The sequence below is a fragment of the Hyla sarda genome, chromosome 3 (assembly GCF_029499605.1).
Source record: "Hyla sarda isolate aHylSar1 chromosome 3, aHylSar1.hap1, whole genome shotgun sequence".
NCBI lineage: Eukaryota > Metazoa > Chordata > Amphibia > Anura > Hylidae > Hyla > Hyla sarda.
This window is the reverse complement of record NC_079191.1, coordinates 341000912-341025918: the sequence shown is the minus strand read 5'-3', so window position 1 is coordinate 341025918 and position 25007 is coordinate 341000912. Positions and strand designations below refer to the sequence as shown.

Sequence of the window (25007 nt, the reverse complement as noted above, 5' to 3'; positions counted from 1 at the left end):
TTATTTGCGCCTAAGTTACTTTAGCTTTTTCATTTTTTTTCCATATAAGCGGCGGTATGAAGGCTCATTTTTGATACCATAATTGCTTAAATAAAATGTTATAAAAAAGCAGAAATTTGGGACTTTTCATTTTTTTTTACGTTCACTCCGTTCACCGTACGGTATCATTAACATTATATTTTAATAGTTTGGATATTTACGCAGGCGGCAATACCAAATATGTATATATAAAAAAATGTTTTACACTTTTTGGGGGTGAAATAGGGAAAATAGGACAATTTACATTTCTATTGGGGGAGGGGGTTTTCACATTTTTTTTACTTGTTTTAAACTTTTTTTTACTTTTATTTTTACACTTTAATAGTCCCCATAGGGTACTATTTATAGCAATCATTCGATTGCTAATACTGTTCAGTGCTATGCATAGGGCATAGCACTGATCAGTGTTATCGGTCATCTTCTGTTCTGGTCTGCTCGATCGCAGACCAGAGCAGAAGACCCGTTGAAGGCAGTGGAGGCAGGTGAGGGGACCTCCGTCTGCTGTTCTGGATGATTGGATCGCCATGGCAGGGCTGCGGGCGATCCGATGATCCATTTTAGTGACCGCAATGCTGCAGATGCCGTGATCTGTATTGATCATGGCATCTGAGGGGTTAATGGCGGACATCCGCGCGATCACGGATGTCTGTAACGCATGACCCAAGCATCGCTCCGAGTTATGTACAGGATGTAAATGTACATCCAGGTGAATTAATTACCACCTCACCAAGACGTACATTTACGTCCTGCGTTGTTAAAGAGGTACTCCGGTGCTTACACATCTTATCCCCTATCCAAAGGATAGGGGATGAGATGCCTGATCGCGGGAGTCCCGCAGCTGGGGATGCCCGTGATCATGCACGCGGCACCCCGTTTGTAATCAGTCCCCGGAGCGTGTTCTCTCCGGGACTGATTACGGTCGACTGCAGGGCTGGCGGTGTGTGACGTCCCGTCCCCACCCCCATGTGACATCACGCTCCGCCCCTCAATGCATGCCCCCTCCTGCAGGCTTGCATTGAGGGGCGGAGCGTGACGTCACACGGGGGCATTACTTCACACGCCGCCGGCCCTGTGGTCGACCGTAATCAGTCCCGGAGCGAACACGCTCTGGGGACTGATTACAAACGGGCTGCCGCGTGCATGATCACGGGCGTCCCCAGCTGCGGGACTCCCGCGATCAGGCATCTTATCCCCTATCCTTTGGATAGGGGATAAGATGTGTAAGCACCGGAGTACCCTTTAAGGAGTTAAGGGTCTGTTAAAGTTCTCTAAAGAAGTTCCTACTTTTGCTCACTGGCACAATTTGATGGATAGGATTAGGAGTATGACTTTTGGATAGCTCAGAAAGCTTGAAATTAAAGGAAAGCAAAGGTAAAAGACAATAGAATATGGAGTAACTGGAAATGGGTATTGTGTGTTTTTTTTTCTCCCTCTCCTCTGGTGTTTCTCATGAGTTGGAGGTGGGTTTGGGGTTTAATTTTGAACTTATTTTAGAATTTTTGATTTTTAGACATGTATGTTATTGTTATGTGAGAAAACCTTAAATAAAAGCTAAAGAAAAGAAAAAGAAAAAATATTTCAAATTTGATTGTGTAGTGCAAAATTGTATACAAAAATATGTATTTGCAGATCTGTACAATTTCATAATTTTATGTTAATCCACATTTAATAATTTAATATGCCTCTTCCCTAATCTGAACGGGTAAGGTGTCCTCCTCGGGGTGACTGCCGGGTTGGCACAAGGAGTCTTATAGGTCATTTAATGTTTCCTGGGAAAAAGTATGCAAAGTAGCTCACTTTGACAAGAAAAGGAGTTTGCTCTCTGGTGATGCCTACTAGAGATATCTTCTCTGTAAGTAAATACTGAGCCTGTTAAAGAGCATGTTCATCTTATAAAGCTCAACAAGGGCAAGCATTGGTTTACAGGGAACCTACCTCCATTAGGCACATGCACTAGAGAGCATGGTCTTTTCCTTTTGAAGGAGAACTACACTTCTCTAATCTATAACATTATCTAACATCTGGGTCTTAAATGGGTACTTTGGTGGGAAAAAAATCATATTAACTGGCTCCAGTAAGTTTAACAGATTTGTACATTACTTCTATTAAAAAACGTAACCCTTCCAGTACTTATCAGCTGCTGTATACTACAGAGGAAGTTGAGTTGTTCTTTTCTGTTTGACCACAGTGCTCTCTGCTGACACCTCTTTCCATGTCAGGAACTGTCCAGGGTAGAAGCAAATCCCCATAGCATACTTCTCCAGCTCCGGACAGTTCCTAACATGGACAGAGGTGTCAGAAGAGAGCCATGTGGTCAGACAGAAAAGAGCAACTCAACTTCCTCTCTAGTATAAGTACAGTAAGGGTTAAGATTTTTAATAGAAGTAATTTACAAATCTGTTTAAGTTTCGGGCACCAGTTGATTTGAATAAAATTGTTTTCGACCAGTGTACCTTTAAGTAAAACACTTATATACCTAATGCTCACATAATCCCTATACAGTCTTTTAGTATTGTTTTATGTACATAAATGTTGTTGTGTCCTTAATATAAGTTTCTAATATGTTAATCACCTATAAAGATTTTCTCCTTTTTAGTTATCTTTTTTTTTTTTTTAGGTTTGCCAGGAATCTTACAATGCCTCTGTATGTAGAAGTATTCAAGAAAATCAAGGGGAATTCAAAGCGGTTCAAAGCAGAGGATCATACATAATGTTAATCCACATTGCCATCATGAGCCTGATGTCACTTTTACCAGCTCTCATTCTTGGAGCATGGTCAGATATGGGGAGCCGCAGGGTAGGAATGATTCTGCCTTGTGTCTTCTCTGTTGCAAGTGGAGGACTCTACATTGCCATAAACTATATTGAAAGCATGACAGTATACTGGACTTTTGCTGCCGCTGCATTGATCGGAATTTCCGGGGGACATGTTTCTATGTTTTTAAGTGTATTCAGCTACTTAGCTGACATAACTGAAAGTCTGAATCGCACTTTTCGAATAGGCATTGCAGAATCTATGATATTTCTCGGAGGGACATTTGGCTTTCTGCTTAGTGGAATTCTACTTGAGCATAGCACATTTACCATTTTATTTGGGGTCTACTGTGGCTGTAATTTACTTGGAGCAGTATATGTATTGATTTGGCTTGAAGAATCAAAGTCTTTAAATAGGTTTGACAGACTTTATGAAGAATACCATGGTGGAGATGAAAGTGAAGAAAGAACTAAACCAGTAAAGAAATCAGTTGTTGCCTACATCAAAGACTCTTTCAATACTATAATAAAGAAGCGTGAAGGTCAAAATCGACTAAAAATTTACCTGATTTTATTGTGTATTTTTCTGATCAATCTCTGCAATGTTGGTAAGTATCTTTGTTTTGTCTACTAAATATAATATTATTATTAGTATTATATGTTTAAAATCCAAGACAAGTAGAGTCACATTGCAGGCACTATAAGGCTGGGTCCACACTACGTTTTGTCCCATACGGGAGCGCATACGGCAGGAGGGAGCTAAAACCTCGTGCTCCCGTATGTGACCGTATGCGCTCCCGTATGTCATTCACTTCAATGAGCCGACCGGAGTGAAACGTTCGGTCCGATCGGCTCATTTTTGCGCCGTATGCGCTTTTACAACCGGACCTAAAACCGTGGTCAACCACGGTTTTAGGTCCGGTTGTAAAAGCGCATACGGCGCAAAAATGAGCCGACCGGACCGAACGTTTCACTCCGGTCGGCTCATTGAAGTGAATGGCATACGGGAGCGCATACGGTCACATACGGGAGCGCGAGGTTTTAGCTCCCTCCTGCCGTATGCGCTCCCGTATGGGACAAAACGTAGTGTGGACCCAGCCTAATATATAGGTCAAATGTAAAAATATTTATATGACATTATGTTACAAGCCATAAAACAGTGAGATTCTTAATGTACGTTTTAGCACAGTGGTCCCCCAACATACGATGGCCCCAATATATAATGGATTCCATTTATCAAGGAGTCAGCAAAGAGCACTGTTATCTTCTGCTGCACAATATGTTGGGTGCTATTGGACTGAAGCAGCTGCTTGGCTGATTAATAATGCACACTGCTCCCTGAGGTTTAGCAGACACTTAGTGGAGTGCTCATTGTTGGCAGGGAAGAGCTGAAGAAGACCTAAGAGAACTGTCAGGGAACACAAACCACACATCACAGCCCCTAATCTGGAAGGATACATACTGTTCTAAGCAGTGCATTGTGATACTACCTTCTCTAGAGTTGCCCCCACCCTCAGCATTTGTGCTCTCCAGGCCACTCACACTTCACCTGGGTTCACGACTTTGATGCCACTGGCCAGAAACAGGGAAGGAGTCTGGTGGGCCAGTGCTGGTGTGTGTGTGATGCTGCTAAATGGTTCTCAATGGCTCAAGACTAGTGCTGTCGCGAACCGCCATTGACTTCAATGGGCAGGCAAATTTTAAAACCCACTGGGACTCTTTCTGGCCACAATAGGAATTTAAAAGTTGTTTCAAGGGGACAAATACCTGGACTGTGGCGTGCTGGAGTGGGATCCACGGCAAAACTCCTATGGAAAATTACATAGTTGATGCAGAGTCTGGTTTTAATCCATAAAGGGCATAAATCACCTATTATTCCTAAATTATTTGGAAAATGTGCTTTAGCCCCCTTTAGGCAGCACATAGAGCCCCCCTTTAGGCATCACATAGTTAGATCCCCCTTTTAGGCAGCACATAGATTCCCCCATATTAGGCAGCACATAGTTAGATCCCCCCTTTAGGCAGCACATAGATTCCCCCATATTAGGCAGCAAATAGTTAGATCCCCCCTTTAGGCAGCACATAGATTCCCCCATGTTAGGCAGCACATAGTTAGAGCCCCCCTTTAGGCAGCACATAGAGCCCCCCCTTTAGGCAGCACATAGATTCCCCCATATTAGGCAGCACATATTTAGATCCCCCCTTTAGGCAGCACATAGTTAGAGCCCCCCTTTAGGCAGCACATAGAGCCCCCCTTTAGGCAGCACATATATTCCCCCATATTAGGCAGCACATAGTTAGAGCCTCCCTTTAGGCAGCACATAAAGCTCCCTTTAGGCAGCACATATTTAGATCCCCCCTTTAGGCAGCACATGGATTCCCCCATATTAGGCAGCACATAGTTAGAGCCTCCCTTTAGGCAGCACATAGATTCCCCCATATTAGGCAGCACATAGTTAGAGCCCCCCTTTAGGCAGCACTGGTTTTATTTCACAGCCAAAAAAGGTATTTTTTATTTGAACAACTGTCAGACCAAATGTGATTTGCACTAGTGTGACAATGAGCAAAAAAGGTTGCCAGCGGAGTTCCCCTTTTAAGCAGAGGTCCCCAACCAGGGTGCCTCCAGCAGTTTCAAGACACACAGACTGAACTTATAGCCCTTTTAATACTGTAGTTAGTTGCTTGAAGGAACTTAAGTTTTACACTGGAGTACCCCTTTTAACCAGCGGTCCCCTCCCAGCCAGGTTGTGTCCCAGCTGTTGCAAGACACATGGACTGAACTTATAGCCCTTTTAATACTGTAGTTAGTTGCTTGAAGGAACTTCAGTTTTATTCTGGAGTACCCCTTTTAACCAGCAGTTCCCTCCCAACCAGGGTTCCTCCAGCTGTTGCAAAACACACGGAATGATATTTGAGCCCTAAAAAGGGCTTTTTTGGGTGCTGTCCTTAAAGCAGATGTTAGACTAGTGCTTTAGGAGTAAAGTGGACCCTGAATACACCACCTAGCAGCAACCTAGCTATCGCTTTCCCTATAACAGCAGGAGCAGCTTCTCTGTCCCTCCACTTCCTAAGCCTGCAGCATGCCGAATGAAGGTAAAATGGTGTCCGTGGAGGAGGTAGGAGGGTCTGGAAGGGAGGGACTGCTGCTGATTGGCTGTAATGTGTCTGCTGACTCTGACTCACAGGGTCAAAGTTTACCGCAATGTTAAAGTATAGGGGGCGAATTGAACTTCACATATGTTCGCCCGGCGATGCAAACGCGAACATGCTAAGTTCGCCGGAAACTGTTCGCCAGCGAACAATTCACGACATCCCTACTCAAGACGCAGAGCAGGTGTTAAACAGTGTGCTGATCTTCCTGAACTATCTTGCCTAGACAATGTTTATCAGTGCTCATAGAACATCAATGCTCAGGTACCCCTCCTTTCCCATGATGCAGTCAGGGTAATCTTTGACTGCATGCAGCAGTGATCCCCTGGTGCACAAAGGGTGCTGCCCAAGATCATCTGCCTTTTTAAGAGAGGTAGTCTGTGAAGGGTGTTACAGATGAATGGAGGGAAAGTGACCATTGTATATCAATGTGTGTAATAGGTTTGAAGCAAGATTGATACCTCCTAAAAAGGTCATGATTGACTGTATAGCTGATGAAATGTAGAAACACAGTTGTTTCTACATACAAATGTCTTTACAACTATTTCCTTTGCCATTTGTTTCCTCAATGTAAGATACTAATAAGATACCTTAAGGTTTATTTTAGCTAAGCACATGAGCAGTGCTAGCCTGATCTTCTGTTGGCATAATATACTCATGAGGTTTGTTGTTAAGCAATGTAAAAAAAACATACCATAGAGTGCCTAATCATACGAGAAATACAGAATGGTGACTAAATGTTATTGCCCTAACTTTGCCAAATAGTACTAGAAGACAATCTAGTACTGTCATTACCATACACTGCAATATTAATCCATTAAGGACCAAGCTTTTTTCTGTTTTTGCACTTTCGTTTTTTTCCTCCTTACATTTTAAAATACATAACCCTTTCAATTTTGCACCTACAGACCCATATGATGGCTTGTATTTTGCACCACCAATTGTACTTTGTAATGACATTAGTCATTTTACCAGAAAATCTACAGCAAAAAAAAATATTTACCGTATTTATCGGCGTATAACACGCACTTTTTAGGCTAAAATTTTTAGCATAAAGTCTGTGTGCGTGTTATACGCCGATACACCCCCAGGAAAGGCAGGGGGAGAGAGGCCGTCGCTGCCCGCTTCTCTCCTCCTGCCTTTCCTGGGGTCTAGAGCGCTGCTGTCGGCCCTTTTCACCCCCTGGTTATCGGCGCCGCTGCCCGTTCTGTCCCCCTGACTATCGGTGCCGGCGCCAATAGCCAGGGAGAGAGAAGCGGCGCCGACAGACAGGGGGAGAGAAGGGGCAGCGGCACCCATTGCCGGCGCCGCTGCCCCGTTGCCTCCCCCCATCCCCGGTGGCATAATTACCTGAGTCGGGTCCGTGCTGCTCCAGGCCTCCGTCGTGCGTCCCCGGCGTCATTGCTATGCGCTGAACGGCACGGCGCATGACGTCAGAGCGCCGCGCCGTGCATAGCAACCACGCTGGGGACGCACAACGGAGGCCTGGAGCAGCGCGGACCCGACTCAGGTAATTATGCCACCGGGGATGGGGGGAGGCAACGGGGCAGCGGCGCCGGCAATGGGTGCCGCTGCCCCTTCTCTCCCCCTGGCTGTCGGCGCCGCTTCTCTCCCCCTGGCTATCGGCGCCGGCACCGATAGTCAGGGGGACAGAACGAGCAGCGGTGCCGATAACCAGGGGGTGAAAAGGGCCGACAGCAGCGCTCTAGACCCCAGGAAAGGCAGGGGGAGAGAAGCGGGCAGCGACGGCCTCTCTCCCCCTGCCTTTCCTGGGGGTATATCGGGGTATACACACGCACACACCCACCCTCATTTTATCATGGATATTTGGGTAAAAAACTTTTTTTACCCAAATATCCTTGGTAAAATGAGGGTGCGTGTTATAGGCCGGTGCGTGGTATACCCCGATAAATACGGTATATATATTTGTGGGACAAAATAAAAAAAAACACCCTTTTGTAATTTTGGGGGGTTTTCGTTTCTACTCCTAAATTTTTTGGTTAAAATAACACCTTATTTTTATTCTGTAGGTCCATACGATCAAAATTATACCCTACTTACATAGGTTTGTTTTGTTTTACTTCTGGTAAAAATCATAATTACATGTACAAATATGTTTAAAAATGTCCTCTTCTAACCCCTATAACTTTTTTATTTTTCCACATATGGGGCAATATGGGGCTCGTTTTTTGCACCGTGGTCTGAAGTTTTTATCGGTCCCTTTTTATTTTTTTTGGTGAAACTTTTTGATTGCCTTTTATTAATTTTTGTTATGGTATGAAAAGTGACCAAAAAAATGCTATTGTGGACTTTGGAATGTTTTACATGTATGCCATTGACCGTGCGGTTGAATTTTTGATACATTTTATAGTTTGGACATTTATGCACGCGGCGATACCACATATGTTTATTTTTATTTACATAGTTTTTTTTTTTTTTTAAATGGGAAAAGGGGGGTGATTCAAACTTTTATAAGGGAAGGGGTTAAATCACATTTGTGATCAGGGCAACTATCAGAAAGCTTCGAGCCTAACTACCCCTATACTACAGTGCAGCATAAATCATGACCTGAGGTTGACCAAGCATGATGACTGAGTAAGACTTACCTTATATACAGTACAATAAGCGGCTTGAATTGTGCCCTAGCTGCCTAATGAAAGTACTCCTATAAAGTAGACAAACATCAAACTGTTAGGGTAATTAAAGATACACAACAAAATTTAACAACTGTACCGTGAGGATCTTTGCGTAATCATATGACCACTGAAGACTACCAAACATGGACAGTGACATAGTACAATATGCTAATTGTAACAACATGAATAAGTACTTGGAATGCAGTGACCCTGGTAATATTGTGTATGAAGTACTCACGTGGTAACCCTCATGAATGACAAGCAACTTACTTACCCATACCTGTTCCTTAGGTGCTGTATGAAATTATGTTGAACCAGAATTATCTGAATACCTTCTCTAAAGTGAACTCCTGTTGCACCTCAAATAGCCTAAAATCTAAGTGGCAAAATATAACAGAGCGGGTAGGTGAGATGAAAGCTTAAATGAACATACGGTAACATCCTGACATACTACAAGTGGAGACAATGACAGAATGAATTTGTGTTAAACAGTTACACTCCCAATTATTCTCAATATACCCTTGAAGAAAGTTATACTCACACTTCTCGATGATTGCTCTGTGAATCAGATTCTGTGAAACAATCTAGCCTGACTACCTCTATACTTAACTGAACTCAACTAGACCAATGGTAGCTTTATACATGACATATCTTTGAGTAGCCATCGAGTCTGTGGAAGTTAAAATCGTGCCTATAGTCACGACATGGTAAGGTGTAATCCTTGTTCCTTAAGTCGAGACAGGACATTGCATACCAAGGTGCCTGTGACAGGACATAGCGTAACTATCGTGTCTGCAGTCGTGACAGGATATTGCTTAACCATCATGCCTGTTATCATGACAGAACATTGTGAAACCATTGTGTCAGTAGTCGAGACAGGACATTGAGTAACCATTGTGCCTGTAGTCATGACAGGACATTGCATAACCATCGTGCCTGTAGTTCTAACAGGGCATTACTTAGCATAGTGCCTGTAGTCATGACAGGGCATTACTTACCATTGTGCCTGTAGTCCTGACCGGACAATGCATAAACATCATGCTTGTAGACGTGACAGGACATTGTGAAGCCATCAAGCCTGTAGTTGTGACAGGACATTACTTAACCATCATGCCTGTAGTCATGACGGGACATTACTTAACCATTGTGTCTATAGTCGTGACAGGACATTACTTAACCATCGTGCCTGTAGTCATGACAGGTCTTTGAAAAACCATTGTGCATGTGGTTGTGACAGGTCTTTATCCTCTTCAGGACATAGGGCGTATGGATACGCCCTGCATTCCGAGTCCTTAAGGACCGAGGGCGTATCCATACGCCCGTGGGAATTCCGGCCCCCACCGCTAGCCGGTTGGGGACCGGAGCCGGATGCCTGCTGAAATCGTTCAGCAGGCATCCCGGCATATCGCCCAGGGGGGTCATTATGACCCCCCATGTCGGCGATCGCCGCAGATCGCTGGACAATTCAGTCCAGCGATCTGCGGCGATTCCGGGTCAATCGGGTCTCCAGTGACCCCATGACCCGGAATTACTGGCTGTTCGGGGCCGTCTCTGACGGCCCCGAACAGCCAGAGCCTGCAGGGGTGAGGTGGCACTGGTGCCACCTCACGATCGCCCTGATTGGTCGGCCGGATTACCGGCCGACCAATCAGGGCGCCTGCTGCGGGTGTCACTCCCGCACCCGCTCCGCCCCTCTTCCGGAGGACGTGAGCGGGTGCGGGACGTGCAACCCGGGTGCTGGGGACCCCGATCCCCGGCGTTAATGTTGGGATCGGGGCCCCAGGAGCAGCGGCGGCGGCGGGACTGACCTGCAGCGTCTGGATCGTTGGAGGTGAGTGACAGCCTCCAGCTGTTGCTTAGCAACAGCTCCCAGCATGCAAAAAGGGCATGCTGGGAGCTGTAGTTATGCAACAGCAGGAGGCAGACCACCACAACTCCCAGCATTCCCTTATGGGCATGCTGGGACTTATGGTTTTGCAACAGCTGGAGGCACATTCTTTCTATGGAAAAGTGTACCTTCAGCTGTTGTATAACTACAACTCCCAGCTTGCACAAACAGCTAAAGTGCATGCTGGGAGTTGTAGTGGTGCATCTGCTGGTTGCATAACTACAACTCCCAGCATGCCCGTTGGCTGTCGGTGACTGCTGAGAGTTGTAGTTTTGCAACAGCTGAAGGCACACTGGTTGTGAAACTCAGAGTTTTTTTTTACCTAACTCAGTGTTTCACGACCGGTGTGCCTCCAGCTGTTGCAAACTACAACTCTCAGCAGTCACCGTACACCATGCACCGTACATGCTGGGAGTTGTAGTTTTGCAACAGCTGGAGGCACACTGGTTGTGAAACACTGAGTTAGGTCACAAACTCAGTGATACATAACCAGTGTGCCTACAGCTGTTGCAAAACTGCAACTCTCAGCAGTCACCGACAGCCAACGGGCATGCTGGGAGTTGTAGTTATGCAACAGCTGGATGTCCCCCCCAATGTGAACGTACAGGGTACACTCACATGGGCGGAGGATTACAGTAAGTATCTGGCTGCAAATTTGAGCTGCCGCAAACTTTATGCTGCAGCTCAAATTGCCAGCGAGAAACTACTGTGAACCCCCCGCCCGTGCGATTGTACCCTAAAAACACTACACTACACTACCACAAAAAATAAAATAAAAAGTAAAAAACACTACGTATACACATACCCCTATACAGCCCCCCTCCCCTCGCCAATAAAAATGAAAAACGTCTGGTACGCCACTGTTTCCAGAACGGAGCCTCCAGCTGTTGTAAAACAACAGAAATTGTGTTACAAATTTTGGGGGGTATTTTCTGCTTTTACCCTTTTTAAAAAATGTAAAATTTTTGGGAAAACAAGCATTTTAGGTAAAAAAAAAACATTTTTTTTTACATATCCAAAAGTCGTGAAACACCTGTGGGGTATAAAGGTTCACTTAACCCCTTGATACGTTCCCCGAGGGGTCTAGTTTGCAAAATGATATGCCATGTGGGTTTTTTTTTGCTGTCCTGGCACCATAGGGGCTTCCTAAATGCGGCATGCCCCCAGAGCAAAATTTGCTCCTTCTCTTCCGAGACCTGTAGTGCGCCAGCAGAGCACTTTTCACCCCCATATGGGGTGTTTTCTGAATCGGGAGAAATTGGGCTTCAAATTTTTAGGGGTATTTTCTGCTATTACCCTTTTTAAAAAAAAAAATTTTTGGGAAAACAAGCATTTTAGGTAAAAAATTTTTATTTTTTTTTTACATTTGCAAAAGTCGTGAAACACCTGTGGGGTATTAAGGTTCACTTTATCCCATGTTACATTCCCCGAGGGGTCTAGTTTCCAAAATGGTATGCCATGTGTTTTTTTTTTTGCTGTTCTGGCACCATAAGGGCTTCCTAAAGGTAACATGCCCCCCAAAAACCATTTCAGAAAAACGTACTCTCCAAAATCCCCTTGTCGCTCCTTCCCTTCTGAGCCCTCTACTGCGCCCGCCGAACACTTTACATAGACATATGAGGTATGTGCTTACTCGAGAGAAATTGGGCTACAAATACAAGTACAAATTTTGTCCTTTTACCCCTTGTAAAAATTCAAAAATTGGGTCTACAAGAACATGTAAGTGTAAAAAATGAAGATTGTGAATTTTCTCCTTCACTTTGCTGCTATTCGTGTGAAACACCTAAAGGGTTAAAACGCTGACTGAATGTCATTTTGAATACTTTGGGGGGTGTAGTTTTTATAATGGGGTCATTTATGGGGTATTTCTAATATGAAGACCCTTCAAATCCACTTCAAACCTGAACTGGTCCCTGAAAAATACTGAGTTTGAAAATTTTGTGAAAAATCGGAAAATTGCTGCTGACCGTTGAAGCCCTCTGGTGTCTTCCAAAAGTAAAAATACGTCAATTTTATGATGCAAACATAAAGTAGACATATTGTATATGTGAACCAAAAAAAATGTATTCGTAATATCCATTTTCCTTACAAGCAGAGAGCTTCAAAGTTAGAAAAATGCAAAATTTTCAAATTTTTCATCAAATTTACGGATTTTTCACCAAGAAAGGATGCAAGTATCGACAAAAATTTACCACTATGTTAAAGTAGAATATGTCACGAAAAAACAATCTCGGAATCAGAATGATAAGTAAAAGCATTCCAGAGTTATTAATGTTTAAAGTGACAGTGGTCAGATGTGCAAAAAACGCTCCGGTCCTTAAGGCCAAAATGGGCTCCGTCCTGAAGGGGTTATGTAAACATTGTGCCTGCAGGCGAAACAGACCTGAAAAAACGAGACACATAACAGTAATGACATCCCTGACAATCTAGTCAACAGAAGACAAGACCTGACCAAAAGCAGTTATGACAGTCTAAAGACAACAGTACCGAACCAACCATCATATGCAACAGCCTAAACATAATCGATCTAAAAAACATAAACACAACTGCAATGCTAAATCAACTGCTAAAAAACATGATAGCCTAAGCCAGTGGACCTGAATATGAAAAAACAGTCATGATGATATGAAGAGAGTTTAGGAAACAAACAAGGCCTGAGTGTATCAAACCTGAAAGTGCAGCGAATACCCACATGCCTGCACTCATACACAGGTACCTACACAGTTTACATGTGAATTGGTTGTGTACGTGATAAATTATGAGTAACACAGTAACATGCATCCTAAGCACACAGCATAGCAGTGAAACCTCCGTGACAAACTTGAACTTACACTAAGATACCTGAACAGACACAATGCTATCGTGATAGTCTAGACTGTTCCAAGAACATGTGAACCGTTAAAATGAAGCTAACAAAAAAGCCTGTGTACATGAGAAACAGCAATACAAATATGTTAGCCTGAAGATGTACTAAACCTAGTTGCTATATCTAGCTGAAAACATGACAGAAAATCTATTGTAACAGGGAAACAACAAGATGAATGAACAAAATAATCCTGCTGAATGTGGGGGCTGTCATGTTTGTCTTGGCCTGTGTTCACACACAGCTATTGGATTTGGTTGTGTTTGAACAATTTTATGTACCCTGGTCAGGGAATAGTTAAAGCCTTTGCTCTTAAGGTGTGTCTACTTAAGATCAGCTCAGTCTAGCCTCTGTGATGGTAATTACAGATTGACATCTTTACTTGAGTTCCTGTTTGTTGCTGACATGCTGCTATGGAGCCTTTGGTGAAACACTCCTTGTTTGAGCTTTTAATCTACTATCTCTGTTTTAGCATGCACCTGGCATTTATCTTTGATATGTTCTGGGCTTTTACCCATGGTTAGATAGCATGCTCATAGTAGATTTTAATCCGTGTTTGTATAGTCGGTTTTATTATTTGTATGTCCTTTCTACTATGTATCTGTTCACACTGTGTTTTCTCTTGTATCCCTTTTCTGTGTTTCCATAACCAGATATCCCTGTTAGGTTGGGTTCACACTGTGGAATTTCTGGTCAGAATTTCTGCTTGAGATCGAGCCGGTGGCGCTAGGACCGAGCAGACTGCATTGCTACCCCCATAGACTGCAATGCACTTCTGGGTGGATTTTTTGGGAGATCTGCTCAGAAATGCATTGCCATCTATGGGGACGGCAATGTAGTCCGTGCAGTCCAAGTGCCGCCAGCTCGATCTCCAGCAGAAATTCTGACCAGAAATTCTGACCAGAAATGAGGAATTGGAGAGGAATTTCCACGAGTAATCTGCTTGCTTTTTCCTCTCCAAATCATTCAGCAATGAAATCCCCATAGAGTTGTACAGAATTTCTGTCCCTCAGTTCACACTGAGGAATTTCCTCAAGCAGAATTCTGACGAGGAAGTCTGTTCCGCTTGAAGAAAGAACATGTTCTTTCTTTCGGGCGGAATCAGCGTCGTTCTCCCATAGAGATCAGTTTGTTTTTTTTCAGTCAGAAGCATCTCCACGCGGAATTGGCGTGGAATTGGCGCGGAATTGGCACGGAATTCGTGCGAGATTGGCGCAGAAATCGCGCAGAATTTCTTCATGAAAAAAATAAATTTATGAATAGAAATACTTGATACTCCTCCTCCGCATGAAACCTGCATTTCTGCGCGGAATTCCGCGCGGAATTCTGCGCCAATTCTGCGCAAAATTGTGCGCAAAACCTCTGTGAGCTCTTGTGGAAAAGTAACAATATTTTGAGGCAGAAAATTTCTGCTTGGTTTTTGCCCCAATTACTCAGTGTGAACATGCCCTTAGGGATTGTGATGATTTCGGTTTAGCGATAGATTTCATTTACCTTTGTGTGGGGGACTCAGAGGGTATTGTTATTACTGTGTCTTCCAAAGGTTTTCTAAGGGATTATGCTATATTCCTGTTTGTTCCTGGAGTCTGTTTAGACTCATCCGTTTTCCTGTCTTGTGTTCAGTATGAACAGTGTTCTATATTTATTCCCTGTTTTGGGTTCAGTGTGAACAGTGTTCTATAATTATATCCTGTTGTATCAATTTTTCTGAGTTGTAACTAGATATCCCTGTTATTGGTCCATGGGGACTCTGGGAGATTCATTCCAGTGTCTACTGGAGGTTTAGGCATTGTGAATATTTTGGTTTAGCAATAGATTCCGTTTACCTTTGTGTGGGGGACTTAGGGGGTATTGTTATTACTGTGTCTTCCAAAGGTTTTCTAAGGGATTATGCTATATTCCTGTTTGTTCCTGGAGTCTGTTTAGAGTCATCCGTTTTCCTGTCTTGTGTTCAGTATGAACAGTGTTCTATATTTATTCCCTGTTTTGGGTTCAGTGTGAACAGTGTTCTATAATTATATCCTGTTGTATCAATTTTTCTGAGTTGCAACTAGATATCCCTGTTACTGGTCTATGGGGACTGATTCCTGTGTCTACTGGAGGTTTAGGGATTGTGATTATTTTGGTTTAGCGATAGATTCCGTTTACCTTTCCATGTTTGACTCTGGGAAATTGAGTTTTGGTGTCAAGACATTCCTGTGCCTACTGCAGGTTTTCTCTGGGATTGTTTCTGGAGTCCATGTTGACTCATCCGTTTTCCTTGTCTGGTGTTGTGAACTCTATGGCCTTCATTTACTAAGAGTGTTGTGTAGGTTTCTTTGTGGGTTTTAATTCCCTACAATTTATTTTCCATGGTATTTACTAAGGTTTCCCTACATTTTCCACTTTCCTTACACTTTGCTTTTTTTACACATGCTCTGATGTGTCGGGCTTTCCTCAACTCAAATCCTCCACATTTTATGTGGAAACCTTAGTAAATATGTTGGGATTTTGTGAAAATGTCAGGAATATGCCCCTTTTCAGAGACAACGCCCCCTTTTCCCGATGGCCACGCTCCTTTTTTCTGATTTTCTTAGCAAAATTACTCAGGGTTTTTTCAATTCTGGCGCAAAATCTGGTGCAGACAGAATTTCTGGCGCAATGCGACAGAATCTGGTGCACAACCCGACAAAACGTGTCGGGTTTGCAACAGTAAATGAGGGCCTATATGTTTATTAGTTCTTGATTTCAGATCCTTGGAGTTTTTGTGCATGCACTGATCATAGAGTACATGATCACTTAGTTAGTTTTTTCCTCTGTGCTTTACCATTGGTCTATAGTGTCCTCTGTGCTACTCACTGATCTGTGCCCTCTGAACTTAATCTGTTTTGTGTTTATCTGAGTTATTATAGAGTTCTATGTTCTTGTTATGTTTCTGGCTTGTTTTCACGCATGTCATAGCATAGTGATGCATGTCATAGCATAGTGACACATGATGTAGCACAGTAACACATGTAACAGCACAGTGATGAAGTAATAGCATAGTGACATATGTAATAGGATAGTGACGCATGTAACATAGTGATGCATGTAATGCACAGTGACACATGATGTAGCTCAGTGATACATGTAATAGCATAGTGATGCATGTAACGCACAGTGACACATGATGTAGGACAGTGATGCATGTAACAGCACTATGTTGCATGTGATAGCACAATAACATGTACAAGGCATGGTGCTGTATGCAAAGTGCATCCAACAGCGTTGCCTGGTGTAGTAATGTATAAATGTAAAGGTGATGTATGCATAGCAAAGTAATGATGTATCAATCCAAGTGAAGAGAAATGAGTGGCACCAGTGACTGAACTCCCTAAGTAACAACCATATAAGAACAGTTTGTGGAGGTTTAATCCTGGAGCTTCAGGTATAAGTAATACCTGGGGGTGCAGGTATAAATTCGATAGTCCATAAAAATGACGGAGAAGAAGAAAAATAGATATACTGCACTCACCCACTATATAAACTTGAAGATGTGGATTTATTCAGATCATGAAGATAGATCCATTAGGTGAAGGACATGGAGGGGCAAAGTAATGATGTAATTGCAGTAAAATAGGAGTTGTTTATGCACATACAGTATAACGAAATGATAACTTATCCAAGCTCTGAAAGGGGGATGACACACTCTTAGAGACAGAGCATGTCCTTTCCTTTTTTACACTTTTTTTTTTACACTGTTATAGCCCCCATAGGGGACTATAACATGCAATACATTGATTGCATACATCGATTAATGTTATGCCATAGCATATGATTGATCAGTGTTATTAGTGCTCCATTGCTCCAGCATGGATCTCAGTCATGGAGCAAGAAGGTAGAAACCCTCCTCGTGTGTCCTCAGCTGATCAGGACACCGCGGTTTCACCGCTGTGGTCCTGATCAGCCCAACTGAGCTGCTGGGATGTATTTTTTTACATTTTTACAACTTTGATCTCCACGTCTAAGGGGTTTATACCGGAGATCACTGCAATCGGTGATGTCCATTATTACCACGGCCCATTGCTAGGTGTCAGGACCGACCCGATATGAAGCGGGGTCAGCCTATGACCACACGTTATGTTGTGGCAGAAGGCGCAGGGCGTACTGGTACGCCCTGTATCCTTAACATGTTAATATAACATACAAATTCTAAGTGGCAGTGTAATGCAATAATACCAGAAAACATAGACCAAATGTGCATGCAGTCATTTAATACCAGGTCAAAACAAGGCTGTTTTCACATTACACTTTTTGTTTCCTGTCAAAATGTTTTTTTCTTTCAAGTTTAGAAGCAATTATACCTTTCAAACTTCCTATCCTTTTGCCTCCTGTTGCCATCAATTTCTAAAAAATAAATAAATAAATAAATATCATCAGCTGGACCCTGTTCTTAATAGGACAGGCAAAATGAATCTGCATCATTTTTTTTTGCCCTGTTGCATCCTATTCTAATTGTAAATTTCCCAAAAAAGAATTTAAAAAAACGGACGTTTTGACAGAATGAAATGATGAGATACCAGCCCTATATTGTTAAACAATTATAACCCCTTTATGATATCCTAAGTGTTTTAAAGGGGTTCTCCGGTGCTTAGACATCTTATCCCCTATCCAAAGGATAGGGGATAAGATGTCTGATCGCGGGAGTCCCGCCGCTGGGGACTCCCGTGATCTTGCACGCGGCACCTTGTTTGTAATCAGTCCCCGGAGCGTGTTTGCTCCGGGTCTGATTATCGGCGACCACAGGGCCGGCGGTGTGTGACATCATGCCTCCGCCCCGTGTGACATCACGCTCTGCCTCTCAATGCAAGCCTACGGGAGGGGGCATGATAGCCTTCACGCCCCCTCCCATAGGCTTGCATTCAGGGGCGGAGCGTGACATCACACGAGGGTGGAGGCGTGACGTCACACGCCGTCAGCCCTGTGGTCGCCGGTAATCAGACCCGGAGCGAACACGCTCCAGGGACTGATTACAAACAGGGTGCCGCGTGCAAGATCACCGGGGTCCCCAGCAGCGGGACTCCCGCGATCAGGCATCTTATGCCCCATCCTTTGGATAGGGTATAAGATGTCTAAGCACTGGAGAACCCCTTTAAGTCATTGATTAGGTCAGGTACAGAACACCCAGTGAGTGAAAGGCTGCATTCACACCACGTTTTTTACATACGGGTGCCGGATCCGGCGGGGGGAGGGGCAAACTGGGCTCTCCCGTACCCCAGCCGGATCAGCCCGTGACTCCGTTTACTTTAATGAGCCGACCGGAGTCAAGCGGTGACTGCGGTCGGCTCAGTTTTGCCCCGTATGGGGTTCTGGACCGGACCTAAAACTGTAGTATACTACGGTTTTAGGTCCGGTCAGGAAACTGCATACGGGTCAAAACTGAGCCAACGGAGTCACCGTTTGACTCCGGTCGGCTCATTAAAGTAAACGGAGTCACGGGCTGATCTGGCTGGGGTACGGGAGCGCCCAGTTTGCCCCTTCCCCCGCCGGATCCGGCACCCGTATGTAAAAAACGTGGTGTAAATGCAGCCTAAGAGAAGCAGGCACTGTTGAGAAGCAGGCGCTACTGTCAAACTGACAAAAGTCACAGCTTGCCACATAGTTTCCATGGCACCCTCTGCTACAACTCTATGGAAGCTACAAATGCTGCATGCCTACTGTGCAGGGAATACCCAATGGGCTGGGTGCAGAATTCTCAGACCAGGCTGTTTAGGAATTTTACTGACTATGCTATGCATCACTACTTACCTCTTTGTAGCAGTAAGCAGTGATGCATAATGCATTGCAGGCTAATGTAAAGGTGCAGCGACTCCTCTACCTTTAGGAGAATGTTAAAATGCTTACCTATTCCCTACTTATGACTTAGGTCAGGCCCCAATTGAGATTTTCCTTGGAGGCACTTCAGTGACAGTTAAGCCTAGCTATTTAGGAGCTGGCCAGGCAGGCAAACATTGTAAGCCTGGTTACTTAAAAAGAACAGGAGCAGTGACTGCTGTCTCTGCCAGTCATGCCTATTCCTGTATTAGATCCATCCAAAAATCATAAGCAATTCAGGTTTGAACAACATTTTAAATGAGATGAAAAGCCCAGTGGGAACCATCAGAGAATTAGCACAGAAGCAGCAGAGGGTTTAGTAGGTATTTTCTAGTCATTTTAGTCATTTCTTTTTTCTTTTATTCCAATTCCTGTTTCTCATTTATTTTCTTTAACTTTGTGACAACTCTGAAATACAGACATAACATTTCATAACTTATGGGGTTATGACTCTCTAAGGCTGGGTTCACATGTGTCCAGCATCCGGCATAGGTGAACTCAGCCTATATCTTTACGCAACTTACACAACTTGTGTGTCCAATGTTTCTGGATGGCAGTGCCCTCTGGGGTGTCCAACCATCCGGCATCAAAATTGAGATGCTGGATGATTGTGGACTTTCCCATTGAAATTAATGGGATCAGTTCTAGCATCAGTTTCCCTCCGATGCACACCAGAGGGAAAATGTGTCCGGCAACTGATATATGTGAGCCCAGCCTAACTTCCCCTCCATCTCTAAAAAGAAGCTTAGAGTTAAAAAGGCATGCATCCTAGGTGAATCTGGGCTTCACTGACATTCGGCATGGATAATGCACATATGTGAGCATTCCGAAAAAAAGAGTGATTCCTTTCATCAGTCGGATTTGCTTCCATATATGCATTTCCGGTTGTTTCCAATAACTGCTACCAAAAAGGAAAAAAATTTAAAATACACATCTTAACATTAAAAAATAAACATTCCCATATGCATGATTTAAACTGTATCTTCTTTCAAGTATCAGGAAAATGATATGAAAGAATTTTTTCTGCATGATACGGCAATATATTTTTGAAATATGTTGCCTTCTTTTCGAAAATGGATTGGGTTTGTAAAAGCATGTAAAAGTAAATTCAGAGGAAATTGTCTTTCTTTTAGATGAAAGATTATAAACTGTTTGAAATAGATTTTCGAAGGCACCACAAAAGCAAGTATTAAAATGAGTCAGAAACTGTATTCTAAATTAGGAAGAGATATGTAGGATCTTTTCACTGTGCTTTTGTTTTTAAGAAATGTATATATTTTTATAGAAGCATTTTAACCCCTTCACTTAGACATCATAAATAGCATTGCTGTCTGCAACATCTAAGTGAATTTTTACTGGAAGAGGTTTTCTTTGTAAGGGATTGTTGGATTCTGATGGGTCTGTTTATCTATAATGTCTATGAATGTTAATGTCTCTCTCAGATCTAAATATATAGTTTGAAGGAAAGCAAAAAAATAAGTAAATAAACAAATACGTAAATAAACAAAGCAGGATGATTGAAATGGTAAACCAATGAATTAATATAAAGTATTGTTTAATATACAGTATTGTTTACATTATACAAAGTTCTTAACTAAAGCTTAAACAGCAGTTCCTCCTAACAAAGGTGGTCAAACTTGAGTAACCCAACATTGTGTCTTGACCAAAATTATGCTACTATATACTATTTAAAAAACATACATATAAATTATTTCACCTATAGATTTTAAGCCTCATAAATAAGAGTCCATAACTGTATTCGGCATGTGGTTCTAGTTAAATTGAATATGGTCTAAATGCACCAAAATTTGCACCAACATTTTGCCACACAATTCTGGTTTGCTGTAAGCCAACTAATAGTCGGTCTAAATTTAGATGTTCCAGATTTTTCATATATGAATAGAAAGAAGAAAGAGACCCGGTTGTGCCCCTAGTGAAGTCCATCAGAAATGTGCAGGGCAGGATAAAATGATAACAGTCGCGCTTACCAAATGGTGTTGTGTTGAGGGCACAACATCTACAATAGATTGTGGAGAGAGTATCTCCTATGAGCAGTCTCAGGAACAACATGGTTCGGGAGTCTCCACTTCCGGTACAATAAATGTTCAGAGAAATAAAAAATGTTTTCCTGTATTCTGGGGAATCAATTAGTGTAGATATCAATTAAATTTATTCATACAAACTACTTGTTTCGACCCTGGACTAGGGTCTTCATCAGGTTACCTGGTAACCAGGTAATCTGATGAAGACCCTAGTCCAAGGTCGAAATGCGTTGTTTCTATGAATACATTCAATTCATATCTACACTCCAGTCTAATTGATGTGCCAAAACACAGGAATTTTTTTTTTATTTCTCCAAAGATGTGTCATATAATCTGATATAGTGCATTTTGAGACTTGAATTTGACCATTTAGTAAAAATTTTCTCCCAGTAATGAGTTCTTTCTACCAAAGAGCCATATCCATATACTTTAATGCTTTCTGGTGTGGGGAATCAAGTAATTGCTTCTAGCAATAGCGCAGAAAAACTATTAGAATATGGGGAAGCAGTGAACTGGTGGGGGTCCAGTTAGAGTTCTTTGTTTCTTTTTAACTTACTGCAGCAGTGAACCGCTATTGCTCTCACTTCATTTTAATGACCAGTCCTCATTCTATGATTTTTCCTGATCATCATTGCGGCACCTGAAATTAGAGCTTTGTACTTTTGAGTAGTTCCATAAACTGCTTTGCATACATTATTCATTCCACAAATTATGTAAATTGTTTTATGTAATTAAACTTTGTTTTTTGGTTTTCTATATGACTGCACAAAAGACTTTTAGAGCTGGTCTCAGATGTCATTGTATTTAGAGCAAACCTTTCCATAATGGCAAAGTGCTGAACCGCAGCAAAATTGATTTCGAGTCTGTCTCATTACATGAAATGGATGCTTGAATATTTCTTCATTCCTCAGACTAACAAGTTACTTTCTTCTGAAAAAAGCCAAGTTTCATTAGCAGTGATACAGTTAAATTATCCGTGCAATTATTTTTAACTGGCTAGAATTCTGAATGAATGTTTTATTCCAGGGAAATAATAGGTTTGAGTTTAAATACCAGTTAAAATTGTGACAGCATTTGGGAGAAGGGAAATAAGGGTTCCATTGTTCTTGACTAAATATTGGCTAATTCTCTTAGTCCTTCTTTACTAACTGACCATATTATTTGACTTTTTATATATTATTATATCATAAAATTCTTAACCTAATACCAGGAGCAGCCATTTTAATTCTTTTGACCAGGTTTTCAGAATACACATCCTTTTCCTGGTCTGTGAATTTGATCATAAAACTATTTTATAGGGCCTTAAAGTAGCCTCTGGCAAACTAATGGGAAGTGTGCATCACACAATGCTTGCAACATGGTCAAAGAACGTATCCAATTGGTTTGAGTAATTTTTATTTATTCATAAATTGCAACCCCCAGCAAAATAGTACTCTAGGCAGCTGCCTACTCTGCCTACCACACATCCCATCCCTGCCAGTGCCTACTGCAACTATGAATGCAGAACAAAAAAAACCCTTATGTATTTGCATGGTTGTAGATTACTGTTATATTAAACTGTCTATGACTACTGTAACCTCACATAGACTGTCTGACATTTTTAGCTTAAAGGGGTACTTTTTTTTATTTTTATAGAAAGTTAAGTAGATTTGTAAAGTACTTCTATTAAAAATCTTACTACTTCCAGTACTTGTTAGCTGCTGAATACTGCAGAGGAAATTATTTTCTTTTTGGAACACAGTGCTCTTTGCTGACATCATGACCACAGTGCTCTCTGCTGACATCTCTGTCCATTTTAGGAACTGTCCAGAGCAGCATATGTTTTCTATGGGGATTTTTTCCTACTCTTAAAATGGATAGAGGTGTCAGCAGAGAGCACTGTGCTCGTGATGTCAGCAGAGAGCTCTGTGTTCCAAAAAGAAAATAATTTCCTCTGTAGTATTCAGCAGCTGATAAGTACTGTAAGGATTAAGATTTTTTAATAGAAGTAATTTACAAATCTGTTTAACTTTCTGGCACCAGTTGATTTAAAAAAAAAAAGTTTTCCATCGGAGTACCCCTTTAATAAATTTGGTGAAATTATTTTGACAAATTAGGACTCCAAAACTGGCAACCTTAAAGAAAATGACATTAAAAGATCAGATGCATATGCTATTTATAAACAGACATGTACTCAAAAAGCTTTTTGTCCCAGTTTTTATATTGTTTTAGTTTTAGAGTGTGTTCACATGGGCATAAAACATGCTGTTTTTAATAGAACCAATGCAATGATTTCTGTGTCCACAATAGCATGTTCAGTGCACCAAACCCTGCTCCCATTGTCTTCAATAAGAGTTTGGGAAACATACTAAACAGACATGACATGTCACTTCTTTTTAGTATGGTTTAGCCCTGAAACTCCTATTTAAGTCAATGTAATAGTTTAGTATTGTGACAAATGTATTCACAGGTCTATACTTCTTAATATAATTGATTTAACTTGCTCCATTAAACTATTCCTTAACAACAAAATGTAAAATACTGGTCTTAAATAAATTCCCCTCTAATGTCTTGGCAGAACTTGCACCTGGTTGAATTAGTAGGCCCATACCTACTATACTAGGTAAACATGTAGGTAAAATCCTAAAATGCTGTTACATCGTCAGTTGCCAATGACATAAAAATTAAGATTAGAAATAATCTACAACAAATAACATTTCCATATCTATGTGAAGCTATGGGACACTTCGGTCACAATTTTGTTCATCCATGAGAAAGTTAGCAGAAGTGAACCTGCATTATTGTATTCATCTGAATGGTTGAGAAAAATTGACTTATATTTTCATAAATATTTAATGCCCACAGGCAACAGAATGCTGGCTTGTGAATCAATAATTGTTTCTTTCTTTACCAAAGAGTAAGTCCTGTAGAAGGTTACTGAAAATAATGAGCTGTGGAAAACGCTTGCAACAATACCTAACCCTAGAGGAACAAGGCAGATTTGGATTAATCAATTATCATCTCTTGAATGCATTCAGCAAAAAAATAATAATAATAATAATAATAAAAATAATATATATATATATATATATATATATATATATATATAGGAATATGCAAAGCAGCTCATTACATCACCTTTTCAGGTAATGTTCCCTGGTATCAGCTTAGCTCCTGTTAAGGAATATAAAAAGTTGATCAGGATTTTATGCCAAGCCAGACTACTCCCCAAAAGGGAAGTTTCTACCCATCAGCAGACAGCTAATTCGTGGTTTTTGCCACTCGTCAGTACAGAGCAGGGCGATCTGGCTTGGCTGGGGTAAGAGGCCTGAGAGCAGCTAAAGGGGTTGAGTATTTACCTCAGGGCGAGGCCACCACTCCTGGTGTAACGGAGCTTCAGAAGGCCATTAAGCACTCCGCAGCATTCTGGGTAGGGGAACATGCAAAGCAGCTCATTACATCCCATTTTCAGGTAATGTTCTCTGGTATCAGCTTAGCTCCTGTTAAGGAATATAAAAACTGATCGGGATTTTATGCCAAGCAAGACTATTTTTAATATATATATATATATATATATATATATATATATATATATATATATTAAAAATAAAGTAAATCTACTCTTTCCTCTGAAAACTGTAAGGGCTTTCACTAGATAAATAGTTGAAATGCTGCTGTGCACTGATGTCTAAGAAATTAGTCTGCACCTGTAAATTCTGGGAAATAATGACAAAATAAGGACAAAATAGATATAATAGAAACAAACCATAAAGATATTATTGTGTAGTTGATCCTTATGCTGTCAAAACATCACTGACCTGTCA

General features: G+C 41.8%; 1 protein-coding gene across 1 annotated transcript in view; it reads left to right on the top strand.

Moving 5' to 3' along the window:
• Positions 1 to 25007, top strand: part of LOC130362620 (proton-coupled folate transporter-like) — a 752995-nt gene that overhangs the window by 522546 nt on the left and 205442 nt on the right. Inside the window, exon 3 of the mRNA XM_056567415.1 lies at positions 2657 to 3401. Coding sequence (XP_056423390.1) covers positions 2657 to 3401 — 745 coding nt within the window. The remainder of the gene's footprint in view (positions 1 to 2656; positions 3402 to 25007) is intronic.